At 36.0% G+C, this 21,868-nt stretch overlaps 5 protein-coding genes across 6 annotated transcripts; all 5 read right to left on the reverse strand.

Moving 5' to 3' along the window:
• Positions 1-735: 735 nt before the first annotated feature.
• On the reverse strand, positions 736-5,995 carry LOC145326987 (uncharacterized). Its single transcript, XM_080170460.1, has 11 exons — positions 5,890-5,995; positions 5,533-5,664; positions 4,919-5,029; positions 4,643-4,723; positions 4,113-4,193; positions 3,583-3,663; positions 3,053-3,133; positions 2,521-2,601; positions 2,217-2,300; positions 1,916-1,983; positions 736-1,532 (listed from the first exon to the last, which is right to left on the reverse strand). Exons 1-11 carry the CDS (start codon positions 5,976-5,978, stop codon positions 1,285-1,287), a joined length of 1,137 nt encoding a protein of 378 aa, XP_080026586.1. The 5' UTR covers positions 5,979-5,995; the 3' UTR covers positions 736-1,284.
• Positions 5,996-6,990: 995 nt separating this feature from the next.
• LOC145326989 (uncharacterized) lies at positions 6,991-8,452 on the reverse strand. The gene is made up of 2 exons (XM_080170461.1): positions 8,120-8,452; positions 6,991-7,802 (listed from the first exon to the last, which is right to left on the reverse strand). Exons 1-2 carry the CDS (start codon positions 8,148-8,150, stop codon positions 6,991-6,993), a joined length of 843 nt encoding a protein of 280 aa, XP_080026587.1. The 5' UTR covers positions 8,151-8,452.
• Positions 8,453-8,637: 185 nt separating this feature from the next.
• Positions 8,638-10,644, reverse strand: LOC145326990 (uncharacterized). The gene is made up of 2 exons (XM_080170462.1): positions 9,366-10,644; positions 8,638-9,034 (listed from the first exon to the last, which is right to left on the reverse strand). Exons 1-2 carry the CDS (start codon positions 10,642-10,644, stop codon positions 8,868-8,870), a joined length of 1,446 nt encoding a protein of 481 aa, XP_080026588.1. The 3' UTR covers positions 8,638-8,867.
• A 324-nt stretch (positions 10,645-10,968) lies between these two features.
• LOC145326991 (uncharacterized) lies at positions 10,969-12,719 on the reverse strand. Of its 2 annotated transcripts, XM_080170464.1 has the most exons (3): positions 12,418-12,719; positions 11,389-12,007; positions 10,969-11,135 (listed from the first exon to the last, which is right to left on the reverse strand). In XM_080170464.1, exons 1-3 carry the CDS (start codon positions 12,430-12,432, stop codon positions 10,990-10,992), a joined length of 780 nt encoding a protein of 259 aa, XP_080026590.1. In that variant the 5' UTR covers positions 12,433-12,719; the 3' UTR covers positions 10,969-10,989. The 2 variants fall into 2 exon arrangements, with proteins under 2 accessions (XP_080026590.1, XP_080026589.1); XM_080170463.1 differs by having other exon boundaries at positions 11,389-12,719.
• Positions 12,720-15,963: 3,244 nt separating this feature from the next.
• Positions 15,964-19,998, reverse strand: LOC145326992 (uncharacterized). Its single transcript, XM_080170466.1, has 5 exons — positions 19,407-19,998; positions 18,765-18,880; positions 18,329-18,500; positions 17,309-17,861; positions 15,964-16,819 (listed from the first exon to the last, which is right to left on the reverse strand). Exons 1-5 carry the CDS (start codon positions 19,432-19,434, stop codon positions 16,660-16,662), a joined length of 1,029 nt encoding a protein of 342 aa, XP_080026592.1. The 5' UTR covers positions 19,435-19,998; the 3' UTR covers positions 15,964-16,659.
• Positions 19,999-21,868: the final 1,870 nt, after the last annotated feature.

Raw genomic sequence — 21,868 nt, forward strand, 5'->3', positions numbered from 1 at the left:
TGGATACTTTTATTTCTATCTAGTTTCCAAACTTATCCACCAACGAATTTAAACTATAAAAGGGATTAATTTTGTTGGGCATGCCCATCAATTTATCGGTAATTGTCTTATCCTTGATGAATTGGGCAGGTATTTAGCTAGTTTAATTGTATAAAAGATTTCTTTCAACTTTATTTCTTTAGATCATCCATTTTATACCAACATCCCCTATGGGAAATGATAAAGGTTTTGATTTCAACCCAGGACGGAATTAATACCATAAAAAAACCTAGTTTTTACCACTTTTATGGTAAAATTTTACCAGCCTATACGATTTAAAAGGTGGTAAAATTTTACCGTAATCGTGGTAAAAACACTTTTGGTGGTACTCTGTGACGCTTTTTACCAGCGATTTTTACCACAATTATTGGTAAAATTTTACCAGATTTCCGGTAAAATATTACCATTTTAGGACGCAAATTTATACCAGATTTTGACCAATTTTTACCACTTTTTTGGTAAAATTTACCGCAAATTTCTGGTAGATTTTACCGAAAAAGTGGTAAAACTGTTCAACACCTGGTAATATTTTTGCCCTAAACTGGTAAAATTTTACCAGAAATAGGGTAAATATGGTAAAAATTTACCAATAATTGTGGTAAAAACGGGTGGTAAAAATCACGAGAAAGTGGTAAAAAACGACCTTAATTATAGAAAAACCTCGCTTGTACACAAAACGCAAAAATAAAAAAAAAATTGTTTTCATTATTATCTTTATTGATTGAAACACTTAAACATATTTTTTTACATAATGATTTACATAGGTACGATAGCGCGATACTATATAGGTATATATTCACAGAAATTTTCTTAATTAGTCTATAATTCTAGACGTGGTTTAAATGACCAAATATTACATAGTTTTACAGATAATATAACTGCATGTTTAATCGGTTTAAGCTGAGAAATTAACACAAATATACATAGGTTTTAATTGCTGAGATCTGGATTCTAATTGTACTTTATACTAGAACATTTTTATACACAAGAAAAATATATTACGAAGTTACTTTCCATTATTAAATTTTCAAAAATTTGCTATATAGGAATAGCGGTTTCAAATATAATATTATATGAATATTCTCATCGTCAGAACAAAACTGTCAAAACTGTCATATAGATTAATGTACGTACAAATTAAAGGTGGTTAAACATATTTTTGACTCAAGATATCTTGATATATATCACTTTTTTATCACAAATAGTTTATATATGATCTGACTGGAAGGACTATTATACATCAGCTTACTTTTGTCCTTCTTTTCTTTGTTTTTGCCTCTTGTGAAAGAAGACGCGGCAGTCTGGACACATATAGGTGCATTCGATGAGTCTTGTGTTCAATGGCAGCTCGCTTCGGGGACTGCGTCCATGGGCGCAGGTCTTGATTTTCCCCGGTGTTGCACTTCTTTTGCGCCTACTCAGTTTTGATGCTGGCGGGATTGTAGGAGGGGGTGGTTCAAACATCTCCTGCTCATCATCTGACACCCGATACACTGAAATTAAAATATTTTTTAAAATTACTTTTTTTTACAAAAAAATACTTCAATTTTACAATAGTTTTTTTTTCTAGCCTAACCTAACCTAGTGTATTAATAGAAAGAGTAATATTTCTAGTTTTAGCCTAGCCTAGCCTAGCCTAGCCTAGCCTAGCCTAGCCTAGCCTAGCCTAGCCTAGCCTAGCCTATTCTAACCTAACCTAACCTAACCTAACCTAACCTAACCTAACCTAACCTAACCTAACCTAACCTAACCTAACCTAACCTAACCTAACCTAGTGTAATAATACAATGTATTACGGCATTTTCTTAGTGCCTAGTACAGAAATGTTTCACTATATGCTTTGGGCACAGTCGCTAGTATAAATATTGTACTATACCTGGGCTTTTTGGTCCTGGATTCTTTATGTTCTCATAAATTATATCAAAATCCGGTTTGTCTTCCATCCTGAAATTAAACAATCTATACTACAAAGTAAAACGATTTTTGTTTGTATGTAGCGAAGGATCTTGTTAACCGCTGAACCGATCGGGTTCTTCTCATAGGTACCGGCAAGGGAAGGGAGTGGCAAAAGAAACTTTAAGGATATACTTCATATTAGAGGGTTTAGCGTACAGAAAAATCATTTACAACACAGTCGCCAGGATAAAGTAGTAAAAACAATTTTTAAAAAATCTTACTTTGCTGGTGTTTCCATAACAGTGACTTCCTTAACCTCGTTCTCATCCGAATTTTCTGGAGAGCCAGCTGCAGCTGTTTTGTTCCTGAATTAAACAATATATATATAATAATCTATTTAAATTAAGTAGTTAACTTTTTGGTTCCACATTTACCCCTTCCACCTTACCCAGCTAGAGGCGTACTTGCTAGTACTCGCTTTTAATAAATAAAGGAACACGTTGAATTTGTCTTTACAGAAAAATCATTTACAACACTGTCGCCCGGATAAAGTATGAAAAAATAATATTAAAAGAAATATCTTACTTTGCTTCTCCTTCCATAACAGAGGCTTGTCCGACCTTCTGGTCATCCTTTTGTGCCGCCGGACATTTCTCGGATTGCTCCCTGAATTAAGCAATCATATTATTATTAAATAGTAAACTTTTTATGGTCCACATTTACCACTCCCACCTTACCCCTAGAGGCATACTTGCTATAGTTTTGTAATATATAAAGGTGAATTTGTCTGTACCGAAAAATCATTTACAACACAGTCGCCCAGATAAAGTATGAAAAAAGATTATTAAAAGAAACTAGTGGCTACGCCCCTAGAAACCTCTAGGGGCACTTAAGGTTGGAAGGGGAAAAATCAACATCTTCCCATTTTCAATTTCAGTTTCAGAAGAGTAAAAATATTTTTTGGGGGAGGGGGTGAAGACACCCTGCACAAAAATAGTTTAAAACCTTTCCAGGACCTATAAGAAGCTTCACTTTAAAGGAGAACAATATCGGTTTAGCGGTTATCCTTCGGGACAGACAAAAAACGCTTACTACTTTATATAATAGGATATCTTACTTTGCTTCTCCTTCCATAACAGAGGCTTGTCCGACCTTCTGATCATCATTTTGTGCCGCCGGACATTTCTCGGATTGCTCCCTGAATTAAGCAATCATATTATTATTAAATAGTAAACTTTTTATGGTCCACATTTACCACTCCCACCTTACCCCTAGAGGCATACTTGCTAGTTTTGTAATATATAAAGGTGAATTTGTCTGTACCGAAAAATCATTTACAACACAGTCGCCCGGATAAAGTATGAAAAAAGATTATTAAAAGAAACTAGTGGCTACGCCCCTAGAAACCTCTAGGGGCACTTAAGGTTGGAAGGGGAAAAATCAACATCTTCCCATTTTCAATTTCAGTTTCAGAAGAGTAAAAATATTTTTTGGGGGAGGGGGTGAAGACACCCTGCACAAAAATAGTTTAAAACCTTTCCAGGACCTATAAGAAGCTTCACTTTAAAGGAGAACAATATCGGTTTAGCGGTTATCCTTCGGGACAGACAAAAAACGCTTACTACTTTATATAATAGGATATCTTACTTTGCTTCTCCTTCCATAACAGAGGCTTGTCCGACCTTCTGATCATCATTTTGTGCCGCCGGACATTTCTCGGATTGCTCCCTGAATTAAGCAATCATATTATTATTAAATAGTAAACTTTTTATGGTCCACATTTACCACTCCCACCTTACCCCTAGAGGCATACTTGCTAGTTTTGTAATATATAAAGGTGAATTTGTCTGTACCGAAAAATCATTTACAACACAGTCGCCCGGATAAAGTATGAAAAAAGATTATTAAAAGAAACTAGTGGCTACGCCCCTAGAAACCTCTAGGGGCACTTAAGGTTGGAAGGGGAAAAATCAACATCTTCCCATTTTCAATTTCAGTTTCAGAAGAGTAAAAATATTTTTTGGGGGAGGGGGTGAAGACACCCTGCACAAAAATAGTTTAAAACCTTTCTAGGACCTATAAGAAGCTTCACTTTAAAGGAGAACAATATCGGTTTAGCGGTTATCCTTCGGGACAGACAAAAAACGCTTACTACTTTATATAACAGGATATCTTACTTTGCTTCTCCTTCCATAACAGAGGCTTGTCCGACCTTCTGATCATCATTTTGTGCCGCCGGACATTTCTCGGATTGCTCCCTGAATTAAGCAATCATATTATTATTAAATAGTAAACTTTTTATGGTCCACATTTACCACTCCCACCTTACCCCTAGAGGCATACTTGCTAGTTTTTTAATATATAAAGGTGAATTTGTCTGTACCGAAAAATCATTTACAACACAGTCGCCCGGATAAAGTATGAAAAAAGATTATTAAAAGAAACTAGTGGCTACGCCCCTAGAAACCTCTAGGGGCACTTAAGGTTGGAAGGGGAAAAATCAACATCTTCCCATTTTCAATTTCAGTTTCAGAAGAGTAAAAATATTTTTTGGGGGAGGGGGTGAAGACACCCTGCACAAAAATAGTTTAAAACCTTTCCAGGACCTATAAGAAGCTTCACTTTAAAGGAGAACAATATCGGTTTAGCGGTTATCCTTCGGGACAAACAAAAAACGCTTACTACTTTATATAATAGGATATCTTACTTTGCTTCTCCTTCCATAACAGAGGCTTGTCCGACCTTCTGGTCATCCTTTTGTGCCGCCGGACATCTCTTGGATTGCTCCCTGAATTAAGCAATCATATTATAATTAAATAGTAAACTTTTTTTTTGGTCCACATTTACCCCTCCCACCTTACCCCTAGAGGCATACTTGCTAGTTTTGTAATATATAAAGGTGAATTTGTCTGTACCGAAAAATCATTTACAACACAGTCGCCCGGATTAAATACCAAAAAAAGAAGTGAAAAAAATTTCTTACTTTGTTTGTGTTTCCAAACAAGCGATCTCCTCTTCCAAAGAAGCAATTTTTTGCTTTGCTGCCCTAAGGTCTTGTTTTATTTTCTGCATTGTCTCCCATCCATCGTCGTCCCTGAAAAATAAAAAAAATAATACTAAAGTAACAGGATGTCCGTGTTTATGTACCGAAGGATCTCGATAACCACTGAACAGATCGGGTTCTTCTCATAGGTACCGGCAAGGGAAGGGAGTGGCAAAAGAAACTTTAAGAGATATACTTCATATTAGAGGGTTTAGCGTAGCTGCTAATTTGAAATATCAGGGGTGTATATCCTATATGGGATCCCCTGTTCAGGTGGTGGGGGGAAAATAACTAAAATATGTGTGGTAGGACCAAAAATTTTAGTTCTTTCAATATTTCTCCATTTCCGTCCCTACTTGGTGAGATAAAAATAGGTGGGAAAAAAATACAAAATTTTGTACCACGGGAACAAATTAAATCTTGTGCGTAATGTACACCCCTGAATGAAACTATAATTATTCGCCATAACAATAATGTTTATCCTACTCTTTTCAATCCGGCTACTACCACCTTCCGAACAGAAATAGAATGGTAACAAAAATAAATAAACTTACGTAGTGCAATCCAAAGTTAGGTTCAAATCTTCTGTATCAGACGATTTAGGAGGGGTATCAGGCAGGTCAGCCAGCTTAGCAGGCAGCTCAGGCTCAGACACACTCATTTCGTTCTTCTCTTTTTCGCTATCACTGAAATATATAAATATATATTATATATCCCAGGTAATCGGACCTTTGCCCAAAGAAGTAATTACCAAAAAATATGTAATATGTATTTATGTAATTATGTTGTGATGGATTGTCGAATCCGATTCGATGAATGGTTACCAAAATATAGCTAGGGACGGACGGACGGACAGACAGACAGACAGACATCATTCTACTTCGTTTTATACATATTAAAATATTACTCACCCACTTGTGGTTTCCGGCTTCTGTTCTTCGTGCTGTTCGTCTCTCTCTAAGTCGGCTGCTGCTGTGGCTGACATGGACATGTCGGACATTCTATATTAAATTTGAAAAGAAACAAATTATCACTGGTAATTATAAATTTTCATGAATAAATGTCCAAAAAACTGACGTAGGGAATTTTAATATAATAGGGTCCAGCAAGATCACATATTGGTATATCTTATATTGTAAACAAGTATATAGACAAATTTCATTTACAAAAAGTTAATACAAATTTGAAACGTTCTCTTTTTTAATTACAGCACAGAAACATTACGGATTTTACCATGGAAATCTACCACCGTATTAATTAAAACATTCCCTACGATAACTGTCATATATATAATATTTATATACAAAATTAAACAAATATATAAAATTAACAAAAGCTAGTTGTGAATACTTTTTTTCCTTAGTTTAGGGGGTAAACTACAACTGCTATATACTGAATTACAAAAAATGCAACAGATTATACAACAAAAAATTTTCAGTTTAAGCTCTTAACTTTAAGCTCATTAAACTTAATTGGTGGAAAGGGGTAGTTTCACAAAATGCATTTGAACTTAATTTTGTGAATTGCATATTTTTCTTTGTTAAGATGGTAAAAGTACGTGGTAGAAAATTTAACTTTCTTCAAATTTATGCCATATAAATAAAGTTTAAACACATTTAAACAGGTTCAAATATACGGTTCACTAAATTAACTTCAAATGCATTTTGGGAAACTACTCCTTTCTAGATATTATAAAAAAAAGTTGAAGATGAAACTTATGACATAAAAAAAAATTACATATAAATATATATATACGTAAAGTCCTGGAATTATTGGGATTGACTGGGAGCTATCAGGTCTTCGTCTTGTTCTTCGTCTTGTTCTTCGTCTTGTTCTTCGTCTTGTACTTCGTTTTCAGACGAAAGTTCCGACGAATAATACTTGTCTCCATTCTGCCAGGGATGTATATTCTACATGGTTCGGATGTGTAATATTTTTTCCAAGTCTGCACAGGGATGTATATTATATTTCATTAAATATAAATAGATGGAGGTAAGAAAAAAAGGTAATAATTAAGAAAACTGAAAACATTTGTAAATTTTAAAAATTTTTAGCCGTGGACAAACAATATTTCTTGTGCAGAATATACACCCCTTTCCCGAATCAGCTGTAATGTAGCTGCCAAAGATACTGTAATTGTTTATGTTCTGAGAACATTGTTGAGAACTTGCTCTCTGTGGTGGTCTGGAGCTTGATCTTTTCTTCTTCTCTAACTCTTCATCTTCAGGCCTGATTCCCTGTTCCCACAATCTTTGCCTCTTCATGTTGGCCTTTACTCGTTTGTTGGCATCTCTTCTTGTCCGAGTCTCACCACGCTGGCCGAAATCGGGCAAATGTGTATTTGTTCTGTTCAACATTTGCTGCATCCTAATTTGGTTAGGTTGCTCACTGAGTTGACTATTACTACAACCTGGCTCTGCACTGAGTTGACTATAACTACAACCTGGTTCTGGGTTTACGTCTTCATCAGGATTTGATGTGCCTCCGCAACTTTCAGCATATTCCCGGCTTTCATTTTGTGCTCTGCTCGTGCTTGCTCTGCTCTGGTTTCTGTACAACACCGCTTCAATTTGATTCGTTGATGGAAATTTTGTTTGTTTTCTGGGACGTTTAGGAACTTCTTTGGTAGGCTTTGGCTTTTGGGCCACTTTTGCTTTTGGCCTGCGTTCATCTTCTTCTTCTTCACTACTACTACTACTGCCAGTTCCAGTGTCTGGGTCTGATTGATGACCTTGATCTGTATCATCACTTTCTGGTGCTTCTTCTTTGATGTCAGAAATTAAATCACCTTCTTCTTCATCTTTTTTCCACTTTGCTTTTTCTCCTACAAAGAAATAAAAAATGTTAAAGCAAATGTACATAATTGTAGCTTCAATATTATTTCCATACCTATATGAACATTAGTTACTATTAATCAGATTCAAATGAAAACAAGCAATATTTTTTACCCTATATTTATATGCCAATCAAAGATAAAAGGGGGAATTTTGCATTGGCAGTTGCTTTATAGGGGTACAATATGGAACTGTGAAGAAACGGCGTCGCCACCGCCGAGAACCGCCAATAAAAGCCCCAAAAAAGTGTCACTTTCGCCCACCCCCCCCCCCCCCCCCATTTATTACATTAAGACCTGTAACTTACCGTCAATGTTGATGAGTTCTAAAATTTCCATTTGGTTGTATATAGAAACATTTGAGCCTACTGCAACAACCTCATAATGACCCGTGTGGTTTTCAATTATAATGGCAAGTTTGGGTAATATTATTCCACATGGATGTATCCGAATTTCCTTACTTGCATTGCCGTCATTCTTGCCCTCAATGTCCTCAACCTCCAAAATTTCGTCACTCTCGTTTCCGTCATCTTCGTTATCCACCTCGAATGATGGTTCATTTGAGTCCAGCTGTAAACTTCTCTTGGTTTTTGCTTCGGCTTCCAATGCGGTTTGCCTTCGCTCCCGGTTCTTTGGAATGATCGGCACATCATCTAAATAATTATTATAGTCATTATTTCAAATAGTATAAATGTTACCCAACCCCCCCCCCCCCCCCCTCCAAGGAAATAGCTTAAAATCACCGCAGGACCAATACACAGAAGAGTAGAATCCGATCTCCAGGATACAATTAATACCATAAAAAACCAAGTTTTTACCACTTTTATGGTAAAATTTTACCAGCCTATACGATTTAAAAGGTGGTAAAATTTTACCGTAACCTCGATCGATTCAGTGGTTACTGAGATCTTAAGCTTCTGACGGCCGGACAGACATTAAGCTACTTAGTATTATAGATAGCGGCTGCGCCCATACAAATTTTAGCCTAAAACCCTGTCAGGGCCTGTACGAAGTTTCCCTTAAAACAAAATTAATCCACAGGGTTTTTATCTAAGACTACTTCTCAACTAAAATATTAATAAACTTAAATTTAGGTGATACAGTTCCTACGTTTTTCAAACTATAAATAACAATACCTTCGGCATCCTCATCATTCTCATCACTGCTGCTTTCCTCCACGACACTTGTTGCCTTTCCAGTCACCTGTCTCTCGTTACTGTTGCCTGTAAATAATTAATTTATACATTAATTTTATACGTTTCCAAACAAAAAGCAAGTACTGAAAACATTTTTTCCACCCCCCCACCCCCCCTACTTGGTTGAAAAAAAAATTTTAAAAGGAAATGTGTTGTAGGAGGGATAGAATAAATAAATCATAGAGTTCTTTAAATATTTTTCAATTTTCCCCCTACTTGGTGAAAAAAAACTAGGGGGGGGGGGAAGAAAAATTTTAAAAAAATTAGTAGCAGAGGAAAAAAAATCTTGTGCAGTATATACACAATACGAGGAAAGATAAAACTTATAAATAATAATTAATGTTCAACAAATATGTACCTGTGATTGAATTATTTCGTCCATAAAATTCTTTCTGTCTTTGCAGTGGTGGAAAGTTTGGTGGTGGTTCATCATCTTGCATTGGCACTGTATCATCAAGATTTCCCACATTTTGGCCCTCATCGTCTGTTTCAGAAATAATTATCTTCTTCGACTTTTTCGAGCCCTTTCCATGCTTCTTCCTTTTGGAGCTTGTGATGTTTTCAAATACATTTACTTTGGGTTTATTATTGGACTGGCTGTTGACAATTGGATCTTCATATAACCTACGTGGCTTTACTGGTTGCTTTACTGGTTCTGGAGTTACTGCTGGATTCTCCGCGGGTGGTATGCGTAACTCATTCCCAATCTGATCATCATTTGAATTCATTTCAACGTCGTCGCCTCCGTCATCAATTACAAGCTCCTCACCATTGTTGCTTTCTTCATCAGCAATGTTTTCCATACCATTTTCTTCAACAGCATTGCCTTCAGCATCATTGTCTTCAACAGCATTGCCTCCACCATCATTGTCTTCACCATCAGTGGATTCATCAGCAGTGGAATCATCAGCAGTGGAATCATCAGCAGTGGAATCATCAGCAGTGGATTCATCAGCAGTGGTGTTCATTCTTCCGATCTTTCTATTTCTGGAAATTTTTGTTGCTTTCTCACTGGCATTGTGAATCTTTGTCTGTTCTTCACTCATTTCTGGTTTCAAATTGTTTGTGGCGTACGAATAATACATTACAGCTCTTTGTATAACCTTCTTATCACTATGGACTGTCTTGAAAAATTGCTTGGATTTCTTTGCATTCCCAATGTCTGCATAATTTTTGATCTGAAATGTAGTACTCGACCTGTCATTGTTTCTTTTCAAGTAAATCTGGTTCTTTCCTTGAACTTCGTGGGGTAAGCAACCCATTGAGTGGGCACCTAACATGTAGTAAAATTTCTTGTCTTCGGCTGTAACACCTGGTGTTGAAGTTGTGATTGTCTTCGGTTTAATACGCCGCTTAATTCTTTGTATCTCTGCAGGGGCCAGATACAATTCACACATCTGTAAGGCTGATCGTTTCTGTGGCTTTTCCTTCTTGTCTTTCTTGTCTTTCTTGTCTTTCTTGTCTTTCTTGCCTTTCTTATTGCTTGTCTCCTTGCTTGGCTTGATTTCAAAAACCTGTTCATACTTGTAGAGGGGGGTTGACAATGCGCGTTCTTGTTTTCGCGTTACCAGCCCTCGAAATAACCTCCAGCAGACAGGATCCTCATTAGCAATCATATAATCTTCGGCCCTCTTCATATTTTCACAAAAACCAGTCGCGTCCTTTTTAAAAGTGTGTTCGAAATTGCGCTTGAACCTAGATAAAAAAAGGGTTTATATCAAAACAGTCTCAATATATAACATATAACATATATCAAGAAAAGATGAACTAAAAGTCTTGCCACATAAAAAAATACATGGTACAAAATTGAAATTCTTTGAAACATATGCCATAGAAATGTAGTTTAACAATTTAACAAGAATACAATATGCAGTTAACATTTCGTGAAACTACTTTTTTAACTAAAGAACATTGAAATGCATTTTGTGAAACTACCACTTTCACATTTAATAGACGCGGAATAGATGCGATAAATAATTGAATTACCTACAAGCTTGTATGTGGTTCCTCACTAGAAAAAGGTCGCTTGAAGACACATAGGTTCCTGTTCTCCACAAATTTGGTGGGATAGCTTCATGTAGGTACGTCTCGTTAAGCACTAACTTACAATGATCCAAGAAACGTTCCACTGAAATAATAATGAAATTTTCAATTAACTATGCATAGGTACATGTTTATTATTGTACCAGGGGTGTATATTCTGCACAAGATTTATTTTCACAAATAAAATATATATATAAAAAGATTATTGTACATGGTCACCTGCTAGCAAGAATAGGAATGCCCCTTTTATTCGGTTTATTTCCCTTGCCCCCACCTCCCTTCTCCCTGTTTTAAACGTTTTCTCATCATGTCAAATTTACAAAATAATATTTACTTACCAGTTTCGTCATCAATAAGTTCCGGAGCAGTCCAAAAGGCAGCGGTGATGCGGGCGTCAAAGGTGAACTGCTCGAACACGACATATAGGAAGGTTATGATGTCTCGGCATACTTTCAGTAAGGTTTGCCAGCCTTTATCCACTTTCAGTGAGTCTTCGAAATTTTGGATGAAAAAGACAATTTCTTCTCTTCGCATATAACCATCTTTTTCCAAGGGGTCATGGTTCTTTATTCTTTCTTTGTAAAATTCTGGTGAGAAAATCTGGTCCACGACAACATCCTGATTCTCACTAGGCCCTTTATTCGCCTCCTCCTCATCAAGCTCATCCACATTGGTCAGTCTTCTTAGATCAGTCACCAAGGTTTCCACAATTTTGCCGGTTTTCTTCATTTCTGTTGTCAGGGTTACAGTATTTTCAGCCATATCTCTTGATACACTGTCTTGCAGGTCTTTGATTTCATTCTTCACTAATTCATGGTTTGTGGACGTTTTGTTTACCAAGTTTCTGATGGACGCATTAATGGGCTCTATTTGATTTTTCATTTGTGAGGTCAAGAAAGTACGTAGCTGCTGAAATTGGTTCTGAATTTGGTTCATAACGGCCCCGGTGAACAAATCCTTAAAATTAAACATATTAAACCACATATTTTCAAGTCTTGGTATTTTAAAAACTACGTGGTAGAAAAGAAGACTATCCACAAACAAGAGCAAGTGATCCTAAGCATCTTCCATCATTTTTGGACTTTGACAAACAAAAAAACTTGGTAAAATTTGACCAACTTTTTGGTAAAAATTGACAAGGTAAATTTTTAGGCTAAGTCCAGATTTTTGGACTTTGACCAAAAAATCAACTTGGTAAAATTTGACCAACTTGTTTGTAAAAATTTACAAGGTAAATTTTTATTGGTCAATGTTTACCAAAAATTTAGTCAAATCTTACAAGTTATTTTTTCCAGGCTAAGTCGATATATATCCTAAATAATTGTAATTTGTATCCTCTGGATGACAAAATGAAATAAAAATAATACCTCGCTTTCTTCCATCTCACCAGAAGGGCCAGATGATCCCTGGGGTCGTGATGACTGGGACTGGGATCGTGATGATGTTGCAGGAGGAACTACAACTCTCGCGGTCCGTTGACTCGCGGAGTGGTGCCGTGCCCGTGGAGATGGAGGTGGGGTAATATTTATTGGCCTTATTGGAGATGTTGTGGTTCTAGTTGTGTTCTAAAAATAATATAGATAATTATTGTAAAGCATTACTTACCGAGGATTATAGTTTTAAACAACACCGGCATTATCCTAATTTTTTTCTTCTATTTTTTAAAACTTTACCCTCCCCCCCGCCCTCTCCCGACAAAATGACTGTGTTAGGTTAGGCTAGGTTAAGTTATATGGTTAGAGGGACCCAATTTGTTCAACGGTTAACGAGATTTGTTGGTACCAACCCACAAACAGACATCATGTTAGTAAGTTTAGTTTAACAACAAAACACCAACAAACCAAAAACCGATAACAATAAAACTTAAAATTCTACCTTTGCTGTTGTACCTTTGCCACCTCCAGTAGATTTGTTGGTTCCAGGTTTGGCACTTGCAGCTTTGGCAATTCCACCTCTGACACTTCCATTAGGTTTGCCACCTCCAGTAGGCTTGTTGTTCTAAAGCAAGAAATAATTGTTGTATTTACAATGCATAATAAGATATTAGATAGCAGTGGCTACGCCCCTAGAATTTTAATTACTAATATCAAATGTTAAACACACTGTGGAAAATTAATAAATAATTATACTTGGTCAATAATCTTTTGTGGTCTGTTAAGCATGAACCGATAAGGTTTTCCTTTCGATCCGGTAACATGCGAATTTATAAGTTTTAAGAGCGAAGGGTAGCAGCAATTTGTACAATAGTAAATTAGGCCTTAAATATAATTTTTACCTTTACAGAACTAGCACTCTTTCCAGTCCTCGTCATTTTGGGATCTAGCTTGGTCAATTGCCAGTCGAAATTACGCTGTTGTATCCAGGTTGTTGGCATGGGCAATTTGCATAGTTTTAAATCTGAAATGTGTAGACAGAAATTAAAATTTTATGTAAAATTAAATTAAATTGCAAACATGTACTCTTTCAAATTACAGACTAGACTTATAACACTTTAACTTCATACCCATCGATGGCCAAAAAGGTAGGGTTTTGCTAAATTAAGTTGACATGCCTTTTTTAAAATTAGCTATAAAAAATAATTTTAATGAAAAAAATATTTTAAAGTACATTTCACATAAATTCCAAATAAAGAGGGAAGGGCCTTCAGTTGAATTTTACAACATTTTACATACATATTATAACAAAAGGGGGGGGGGGGGGGAAGTGACACTTTTTGAAACCAAAACTAAAAGTCAAAGGAACTGAACTAAAGAAACAGTTACAGATCTGTCATTTTGCATGGCAGTTGTTTTATAAGGGTACAATATGGAACTTTTAGTTTTGGTTTCAAAAAGTGTCATTTCCCCCCCCCCCCCCTTTCTCTGCTTTCAATGTACAAAATTAAATTCCGATAGGAATTACGATGGAGACATCTTGATGCAACAGGTGTACGGAGATATGTGCTACTCTGTACTTCAGTAGGTTGGAGGCTAGTTGTGTTGGAGGATGGCTATAGTCTTCGGGATCGTCAGTCTTGCCTACTCCTAATACCAGGGGTGTATATTTTCAGTGTTTAAAACCATAAAACTTAATTCATATTTCCTAGACCCCCCCTTTACCACACTCTCCTCCTGGCATGATAAGAGAATTACAAATAAATTGTGGTAGGTTAAAAAGGAATTAGATGAAATGTATAGTTCATGAAATATTTCTATACAACAATTAATCATGTGCAAAATATACACCCCTACCTATTATTCTGGAATCTTCAGGAAAGGTGTATGCCGGAAAAAATGTCCTCACTTTGTGGACCAACCATACTGTTTTATCACGACGGCAGTCTGAGACAAAGTAGAGGTCTTGGCAGTCTGTTTAGAATTGATTACTTTCGAACTTTTGTTTGTTGGCATTCCTTTTTCCCCTGACAGCCAGCTTTTCATTTATGTACGGTTTCACTGTGTGAAATATCAACAATCTAAATATGTCATTTATGTCATTAATGGCTGTTAAACGGAAAGGTATGTTGCTGGTGAAATCGTTATAGCTTAAGTGTTTGATCAGCAATACACGGAAAGAAAGTTATGTTACATTTTTAAAAATTACATTAAAATTTGTAAAGAGTGGGGGGGGGGGGGGGGAGAAGTGACACTTCTTGAAACCAAAACTAAAAGTCAAAAGGAACTCAACTAAAAAAAAATAGTATTACCTGTTTGAAACCTCTTTAAGGCCAAAATTATATCCTCGGATGTAAGTTGATATCACATGATTGGCACTTTCGAAAGCATAACAACTGAACGCCATGGATGGTCCAAATCGGCGGACATGTTCCGGCATATGGTAAAGCATGTGAGTATTGTAACTCAAGCACGATTCGCCGTACATCTCCGCCAATTTTGAGTTCAGGACCATTATCATGGTCTTGAGCTCAGCCACACGTTCAGTTGTTATATGCTCTTCGAGACTGCGCAATATGTGGAATAAAAACTTGCATATCAGACGTTGTTCATCTTTAAGATTTGCCAACTGGAAAAAAAAAACATTGTAATAATTTAAGGTAAAACTAGCTCTTTCGCCCCTAGCCTCTAGGGGCTTCGCCCTATATACTTATTGGAAGTCCACCCTCCTCAATAGAAATATATATATAATATAGCACACGTGCGCAAATTTAAAAAGAATGTTATTGCTATACAATATAATGAAACTGAAATAAGCTTTAAATTCTAAAAAGATTATAATATGGTAAAAACCTACCTCTGCATAAAATATCATATGGTAAAAGCCCAGTACTTTGAATTCAGAACTTTTCAAATTGAGGGCTAGCTTCTTCTCTGTCAGGCGCATGATGGACGTACGGGGAACGCAATCAAAATCGCCAACAAGCTTCAATTGATCGTTGATTTCATCTATAATTGGAGTTACTGCAGTTCATGGTAAAATATGGGTGATAAGGAGAAAATTTTCAAAATTTAAGTTCTTTAAACTTTTCAAACTAACACTCTTTTAAGCGGCATAACAAGGCGTACAAATAATGTGTAATAGACATAAATCTAAAAATGCAGAATTTTATCGCAGTGCCGAGAAATGCGCGAAGAAAACACCTATTTTACGCGTCATTTCTTTAGTCAAATGCAGTACATCCCTGTAATTCTCTCCATTTGAACTAAGTCTTCTTCTTCCAATTCTGGATAACTATTACGTCCTTTCTTCAGGTACGTCATCACTTTCTTTACATAGCCCAGGTGCAACGCGTGCATCGGATCACTGGGGGTATCTTGTATTAAATCCAAGCTCGGGTCAAGCTCAGAAAAACTGGTTTTCATGTTCTGATTATTTTCCTCTAACTTGCGGAATTTCTCGTCAGACCTCGGCGTACCCATATTTTGACTGTCACTGGGGTAAAATACATTCATTGATTCGAACAATACCAAGTTCTTTTGACGGAGATAAGTCTGTGAAAAAGCCATCCCTGGAAGGTCACAGTGTGGGCATCCATTTTTTGATCCATGGCCAAGAATGCCGAATACATCGGCTCTGGCAACGGCATCGTGGATGATGGTTCTACATTGAAAGGTATGTCCAGGTAATCCTTCTTGAATTAGTTTGTTGATGAATCGGGTAACATTATCCAGAAAGTTGTAACTGTAGGGACGCCTCCTCGTCTTCTCAAATATGCTGACTGGCAATATAACACTGAAATCCTTGTTGAAGAATAACCTGAAATAATAAAGAAGAATTAATAATAATAGCATTTAATACCTTAGACTTAAAATTGTAGTCACTGATTTATAAAACGTAAAGGCTGGTAAAATTTTACCGTAAAAGTGGTAAAAACTAGGTTTACTTATGGTATTAATTAAGTCCTGGTATACAGTAAGACAGATTTTTATATATGTATGCAATAGAAAAAAGTATCAATTGTAAACTTAGTTTTCTTTCTTATTTGTTTATTGAATGGTTTCCTAAACTTTGGCTTTAAAAATCTGGGCTGTCAATTGATGTAAAACAAATATTTTGATATCCTTTGAAATATAGGCTGCCAATCCTAAAAAATATTTTTTCGAGGGTCATGCTGTATATGAAAAGAACTTTATCCCAACCCAACCCTTTCAAATCCACAATATATTAATTACTTACCTAATCCAGACAGTATAATAGGAGATATGAGATCCCTGAGCTGCTTTCACTCCGTCGCCCGAGATGTCAAAAGTTATATGATCATCAACGGCCTGTTGTCCATTCAACCGTTTAAAGTCTGTGATGGCGTCTTGGAGGATCTCATAGGTAGGGAATCTGGAAAAAGAAATATATTTTTAACTAAAACTTGCACAATTCAAAGAAATTTTGCACCATCGGGCTCCAAATAATATTACGATGAAAAGTAATGGAACAAGGGTGACAACATCCATAAAAACCAAAGCACTGTAACGGTACGACAAACGGACATTAACAATTGTGAAGTATCTGAACTGAATTTAAAAATATTAAAGTCGAACCAAAATTGAATGTAAGTAAATTTGTTAAAAAAAAATACTTCAAGAAGGATAAGGTTTATGCACATACTTAAATTTTAAGGAATTAATTATAGAGTGGCTTCGCTTATAATATTGTTCTCAAGTTGTCGCAGGAAGCAATATACCAAAGAATGATCAAACTGATAATTAGAACACTTGAAAGTTTGTTGTTAAAAAAGGAGAAAAATCGACATGTTTAAAATGGCGTACGGAAATTCTGGTAATGATTATAGAAATGCTACGCTTTCTAAATCGTATATAAACATACCTGCACTCAATCAGTGAACCAGGAGCATTTGTAGGATTATATTTGTTTTCTTTGATTTCAACTTTGTATTTGGGTTTGAATAATGTATTATATGACGGAAATTTGAAAATACACGAGCGTTTCAGAATCGCCAGGATGATTCTAACTTTGTTGTGAGAGATGGGGTTGTCTAGAACACAAACGCTTCTGAAATCATTAACAATTTCTTTCTCAAGTTCTGTAAGATGTTTGAAGCGATCCCCGTCATGATCGCCATCAGGTTCGCCATCAGGTTCGTCATCAGGGTCATCGTCATCATCTGGGTCAAAATAATCTTCAGGTATATCAAACAATTCGACGTGGTCCCAGTCCTCGGCATCTTGAATGCTGTCATTGTCTGCATCATTATTATCGTTGGTATTATTGTTGTTAATATTGTCTACAACAATATTAATGTAGTTTGTTTCTTCAGGATTGTTATTTAATCGCTCCAAAACTTGGTTTGCGTAGCATTGATAACATATACTTTCGGTTTCCTTTGTGAAGTTGGTATTGCAGCCTGTACAAACTTTACCTAAAAAAATACGATGTTAAACATGGTGTTTTATAGTTATAAACCTTCCCGGGACCTATGTGAAGGTACCCTGTAAAGGAGAACCCAATCGGTTCAGCGGTTAGCAAGATCCTTTTGAACAGACACACAGACATCCTGTTACTTTAGTATAAGGATAATGCCGTAAAGAAAAACTAGTCAAATTAGAAAGTTAAAAAATTAAAAATTCCAGAAAAAGTAGATAAATGTAGAGAGTGGGTGAAGGTGGGTTAGGTTAAGGGATCCCATGTAGAATATACACCCCTGGAACAAGGATATCTTGAGACAAACTTAACTAACGTTTGATCAAACCAATTGTTTGAAATTTAGATTGAAAGGAAAATAAAAAACAAAAATTGGGAGACAATGTTTGTGGGAATTTGGACAAACAAACAACAAACAGACAGACCGACATCGTTCTACTTTATATTACAGATATTGTAGGTTACCTTTTGACGATGCAGTTTCGTTCTCATATTCCACATCCATCAAATCCTCCTGCTGTTCTTCTTCTAGTAATGGCTGACTGTCTTCACTTTGTTGATGTTTCTGCATGCGCCATTTTCTGGTTCTCGTTACCTTACAGAAGAGTTTTCTTATGGACCTCAGTTTATGCTGCAACTGGAAAAAGATTACATAATTAGTGAATTACTTATTTAAAATAATATAGGGGAGTTGTTATGGATCGTTATTTGGGCAAGCTACACGTGTCAATTGATTACAGTACATATGACTATACTGGTGTAAGAGCAAGCATGTTTATAGTGCGCTGACTGCAAGTGAAAAATAGAAATTAAAGTCGAGCATAGATTATACTTTAAGTACAGTAATGAAAAGTAAGGTCTCATCTTAAATATGTAGAAATAATTAGTTGTAAAAAGTCACCTGTACATTTTTCGTCTTATCTCCACTTCTTATACGCTTCAGTAGAGCTTTAGAGAGTGTACCAATCAAATTGTCTCCCATTTCAATAACGTCTAACAGGGGTGTATAGGTAACTCCTGAAATAAGAAGTATATGTTATAATCAGGGATGTATATTCTGCATGGGATCCCCTGCTCAGGGGGGGGGGGGGAATAAAAAATAAGTGGTTGGAGGAAAAAAAAATGTAAAAATTAAGAAAACTGAAAACATTTTTTCCATTTTGCCCCCCTCCTTGGTTAAAAAAACTAAAAAAATGTGTGGTAGGAGGGATAAAATAAATGAAATATAGAGTTCTTTAAATATTTTTCTATTTCCCCCCCTACTTTTTCAGAAAAATCTAGGGGGGAAAAAAAATAAAAAATTTTGTAGCAGGGGAAAAAAAATAAATCTTTTGCAGAATATACACCCCTGGTTATAATAATAAGGTTATTACTTGTTTACATATAACGAAAGAAGGAGAAAGCAAAAAAGGGGGGGGGAGTGACACTTTTTGAAACCAAAATTAAATGTCAAAGGAACTCACAAAATAAAGAGTTAGAGTTACAAACATAAGAAAATACCCTTATTTATTCTTTGATTGTCTATAAAATTAATTAAACTTACCTATCAAAATTGTGATCCAATTATACATACGTCATCCAGCGTTGGTCTGACATTTTTTTACTTTGAAAAAAATAACTATATACAATATATACATAAAATTTTGTTTGTTCCAGTCCTGACCTGGATAATACCTATATAAATTTCCTGCCTTCCCTGAAAAGCCGACGAACGCATATATAATCGAGCCCCACTGGTCGTGACTTTTGCAGAATTCTGCAGTTGCATGGAGTTTTATTATAACAACAATGTTGAACCCAGAAAATTTGTTAATTTGCTATAAAATAAATAATAATAAATAATATAAAACAACATAACAAAAATATCAAAAAACAAAAACAAAAAATAAAACATATCAATTAAGATCTCCTAGAGAGCTATAGCCAGAAGCTTAAAAAACTGTACACGTGCATACGTAATCGTCGGCTTTAGGGGTAAATAATGTTTATTAATGTTTATATGCAGGAAATTATATATCTGCACGACCAGTGGGGCTCGATCACTGTCACCATGGGTACTTAATTCTAAAATATATGGGCGCTGCAATCAAAGAGAGGTTAACGTAAATGTTCTGAAAGAACAAAATGATGTTATCCTCTTAGGAAATACCCCCCCCCCCCCCCTAGAAAAACGACGCCTGGCCTCTACCTAGCCGTATAACTTAACCTAGCCTAACCCAGCAATTTAGTTTGGGGGGGGGGGGATGGGGAGTTAAATAATACAAACAAAATTTTCTAAGAGGATAACGCCACAAATTACAATTAAAATTCGCTTTCAGCATGGATATCCGGAGGCTGGATGAAATCGCCGGCGGCGAGCTCGGCTTCTCCTAGCTTCTCCTTTCTCTTCCCTGAAAGGAAAGAACATTGAATTAAAAATGAGAAAACTAAAGCGTTTTTTAATGAAAAAACTCAAAGAATTCTGAAACATTTTTTGGTTAAAAACAATTTTTTCCCCTGCTACAAAAGACAACTAGCCATGAACAAGAGCAGGTGATTTGAAGCAACTTCCATCATTGATCCACTTATTTCTTTTTTCCCCCTCCCCTCCCCCCCCCCCCCGGAGCAGAATATACACCCCTGCAATAATTTCGTAGTTTTTACCTTGTTACTCTGGGTTTTATTTAGAAAAAAGGGCTGACGTTGGTGAGGAAAGGTGCACAGTCGGCTTCATGGTCAATGACATATCTCTCGGTATCATCCAGGCGGGGTCTCTCGTTCTCGTAGAGATTCTCGGGCATAGGTTCATTCTTCTTTAATTGTGTCTCTACCCAACCGTGATGGTATAACAGTTTTACTATTTCAGCAGCGTCATCAATGCCACATGATTCTTCTTGAACTCGAATATTTAACTTGGAGAAGAGTCTCAACATCCTAACCATGAGGGCGTCCCATCTGTCATGCAGCTCGTGGTATTGGTATGGATCCATCCTAATTTGAGGAATGATTATTTTGTTTGTCTTGTTTATTTTTGGGAGGGGTGTGATTAATGTTTTTTAACTTTCCGGTATTTTATTTGTCCTTAAACAAGGGGGGGGGGGGGGGGGAAGGCCTGGAGCTCCGGAACCTGGAGGCCTATCCAAAAAATATTAAAACTTGGGAAAATTCATCATATAAGAATGATTTTATCCCTAATAACCTATACTCTCAGTCCAAAGATAAAGCCTATACTCCCTGTTTACGCAAATGTGTCAAAACTTCCCCCCCCCCCCCCCCTATTTATTTAAAACAAATTTTGTAACAGGAGAAAAAAAATAAATCTTATACAGCTAATATACACCCATACCTGTTATTATGATGTACGCGTACCCAGGTGATTGACTTGAATAGCCTGTTATTCAGAACTATCTGAAAAGGTAGAATATTTAAGAAATAAAAAATTACAAAATAAAAATAGCTCGTATTCATTCGAATCCGGTGGATAGGAACAGGTGTTCTCATTCATACGCCAAAAAACTAGGTAACTAGCATATCGTATTATATGCATGGTTTTCTACGAATATAAAAATCTAAAAGCATAAGATTAAAAACAGTTATTTTTAGCCAGTGCCTCCGGCACCTCTGGGCCAAAAAAGTAGTTTCATTCTTATAATTGTACTCCTATATTTGCGACAATCCGTTTATACTACGGTGCAAGACATATATTTATTAATTTTACATTTAAAAAAGTCCTGTATATTACGTAAGCTAAAAAGAGTCCCAAAAATGGGAGAAAAAACGAATACGAAGAATATTTTAGAAAGAATTTTCAATAATTAATGATAAAATTTGAATTATAAAACAGAATGATACATATTAACTTCAAAATTCACTGTAATTTCACTAAAAATGATTACTAAAATACAAAAATGCACCGTAGTCATATAGTCCAGTTGAATTATTGCGCCGATGGAAAGTTACGGTTGCCAACATACAGATTGAATAGGTGGCAAAACACTTTGCAAGACAGTTATATTTTTAATCGTA

The sequence above is a fragment of the Acartia tonsa genome, chromosome 8, assembly GCF_053477335.1.
Source record: "Acartia tonsa isolate MP-2025a chromosome 8, ASM5347733v1, whole genome shotgun sequence".
Classification (NCBI taxonomy): Eukaryota; Metazoa; Arthropoda; class Copepoda; order Calanoida; family Acartiidae; genus Acartia; species Acartia tonsa.

Coding starts and splice junctions, on each gene's coding strand:
- LOC145326987 (XM_080170460.1), bottom strand. CDS start 5,978: ATGTCCGACATGTCCATGTCAGCCACAGCAGCAGCCGACTTAGAGAGA. Junction 4,194..4,642: donor GTTATGGAAGGAGAAGCAAA/GTAAGATATCCT, acceptor TGCTTAATTCAG/GGAGCAATCCGAGAAATGTC. Junction 2,301..2,520: donor GTTATGGAAGGAGAAGCAAA/GTAAGATATTTC, acceptor TGTTTAATTCAG/GAACAAAACAGCTGCAGCTG.
- LOC145326991 (XM_080170463.1), bottom strand. CDS start 12,034: ATGTGGTTTAATATGTTTAATTTTAAGGATTTGTTCACCGGGGCCGTT. Junction 11,136..11,388: donor ACTTATTGATGACGAAACTG/GTAAGTAAATAT, acceptor TTATTATTTCAG/TGGAACGTTTCTTGGATCAT.
- LOC145326989 (XM_080170461.1), bottom strand. CDS start 8,150: ATGGAAATTTTAGAACTCATCAACATTGACG. Junction 7,803..8,119: donor AGAACTCATCAACATTGACG/GTAAGTTACAGG, acceptor ATTTCTTTGTAG/GAGAAAAAGCAAAGTGGAAA.
- LOC145326992 (XM_080170466.1), bottom strand. CDS start 19,434: ATGTATAATTGGATCACAATTTTGATAG. Junction 18,881..19,406: donor TTGGATCACAATTTTGATAG/GTAAGTTTAATT, acceptor TTCTTATTTCAG/GAGTTACCTATACACCCCTG. Junction 16,820..17,308: donor GGTTCACTGATTGAGTGCAG/GTATGTTTATAT, acceptor TTCTTTTTCCAG/ATTCCCTACCTATGAGATCC.
- LOC145326990 (XM_080170462.1), bottom strand. CDS start 10,644: ATGAAGAGGGCCGAAGATTATATGATTGCTAATGAGGATCCTGTCTGC. Junction 9,035..9,365: donor ACGAAATAATTCAATCACAG/GTACATATTTGT, acceptor AATTATTTACAG/GCAACAGTAACGAGAGACAG.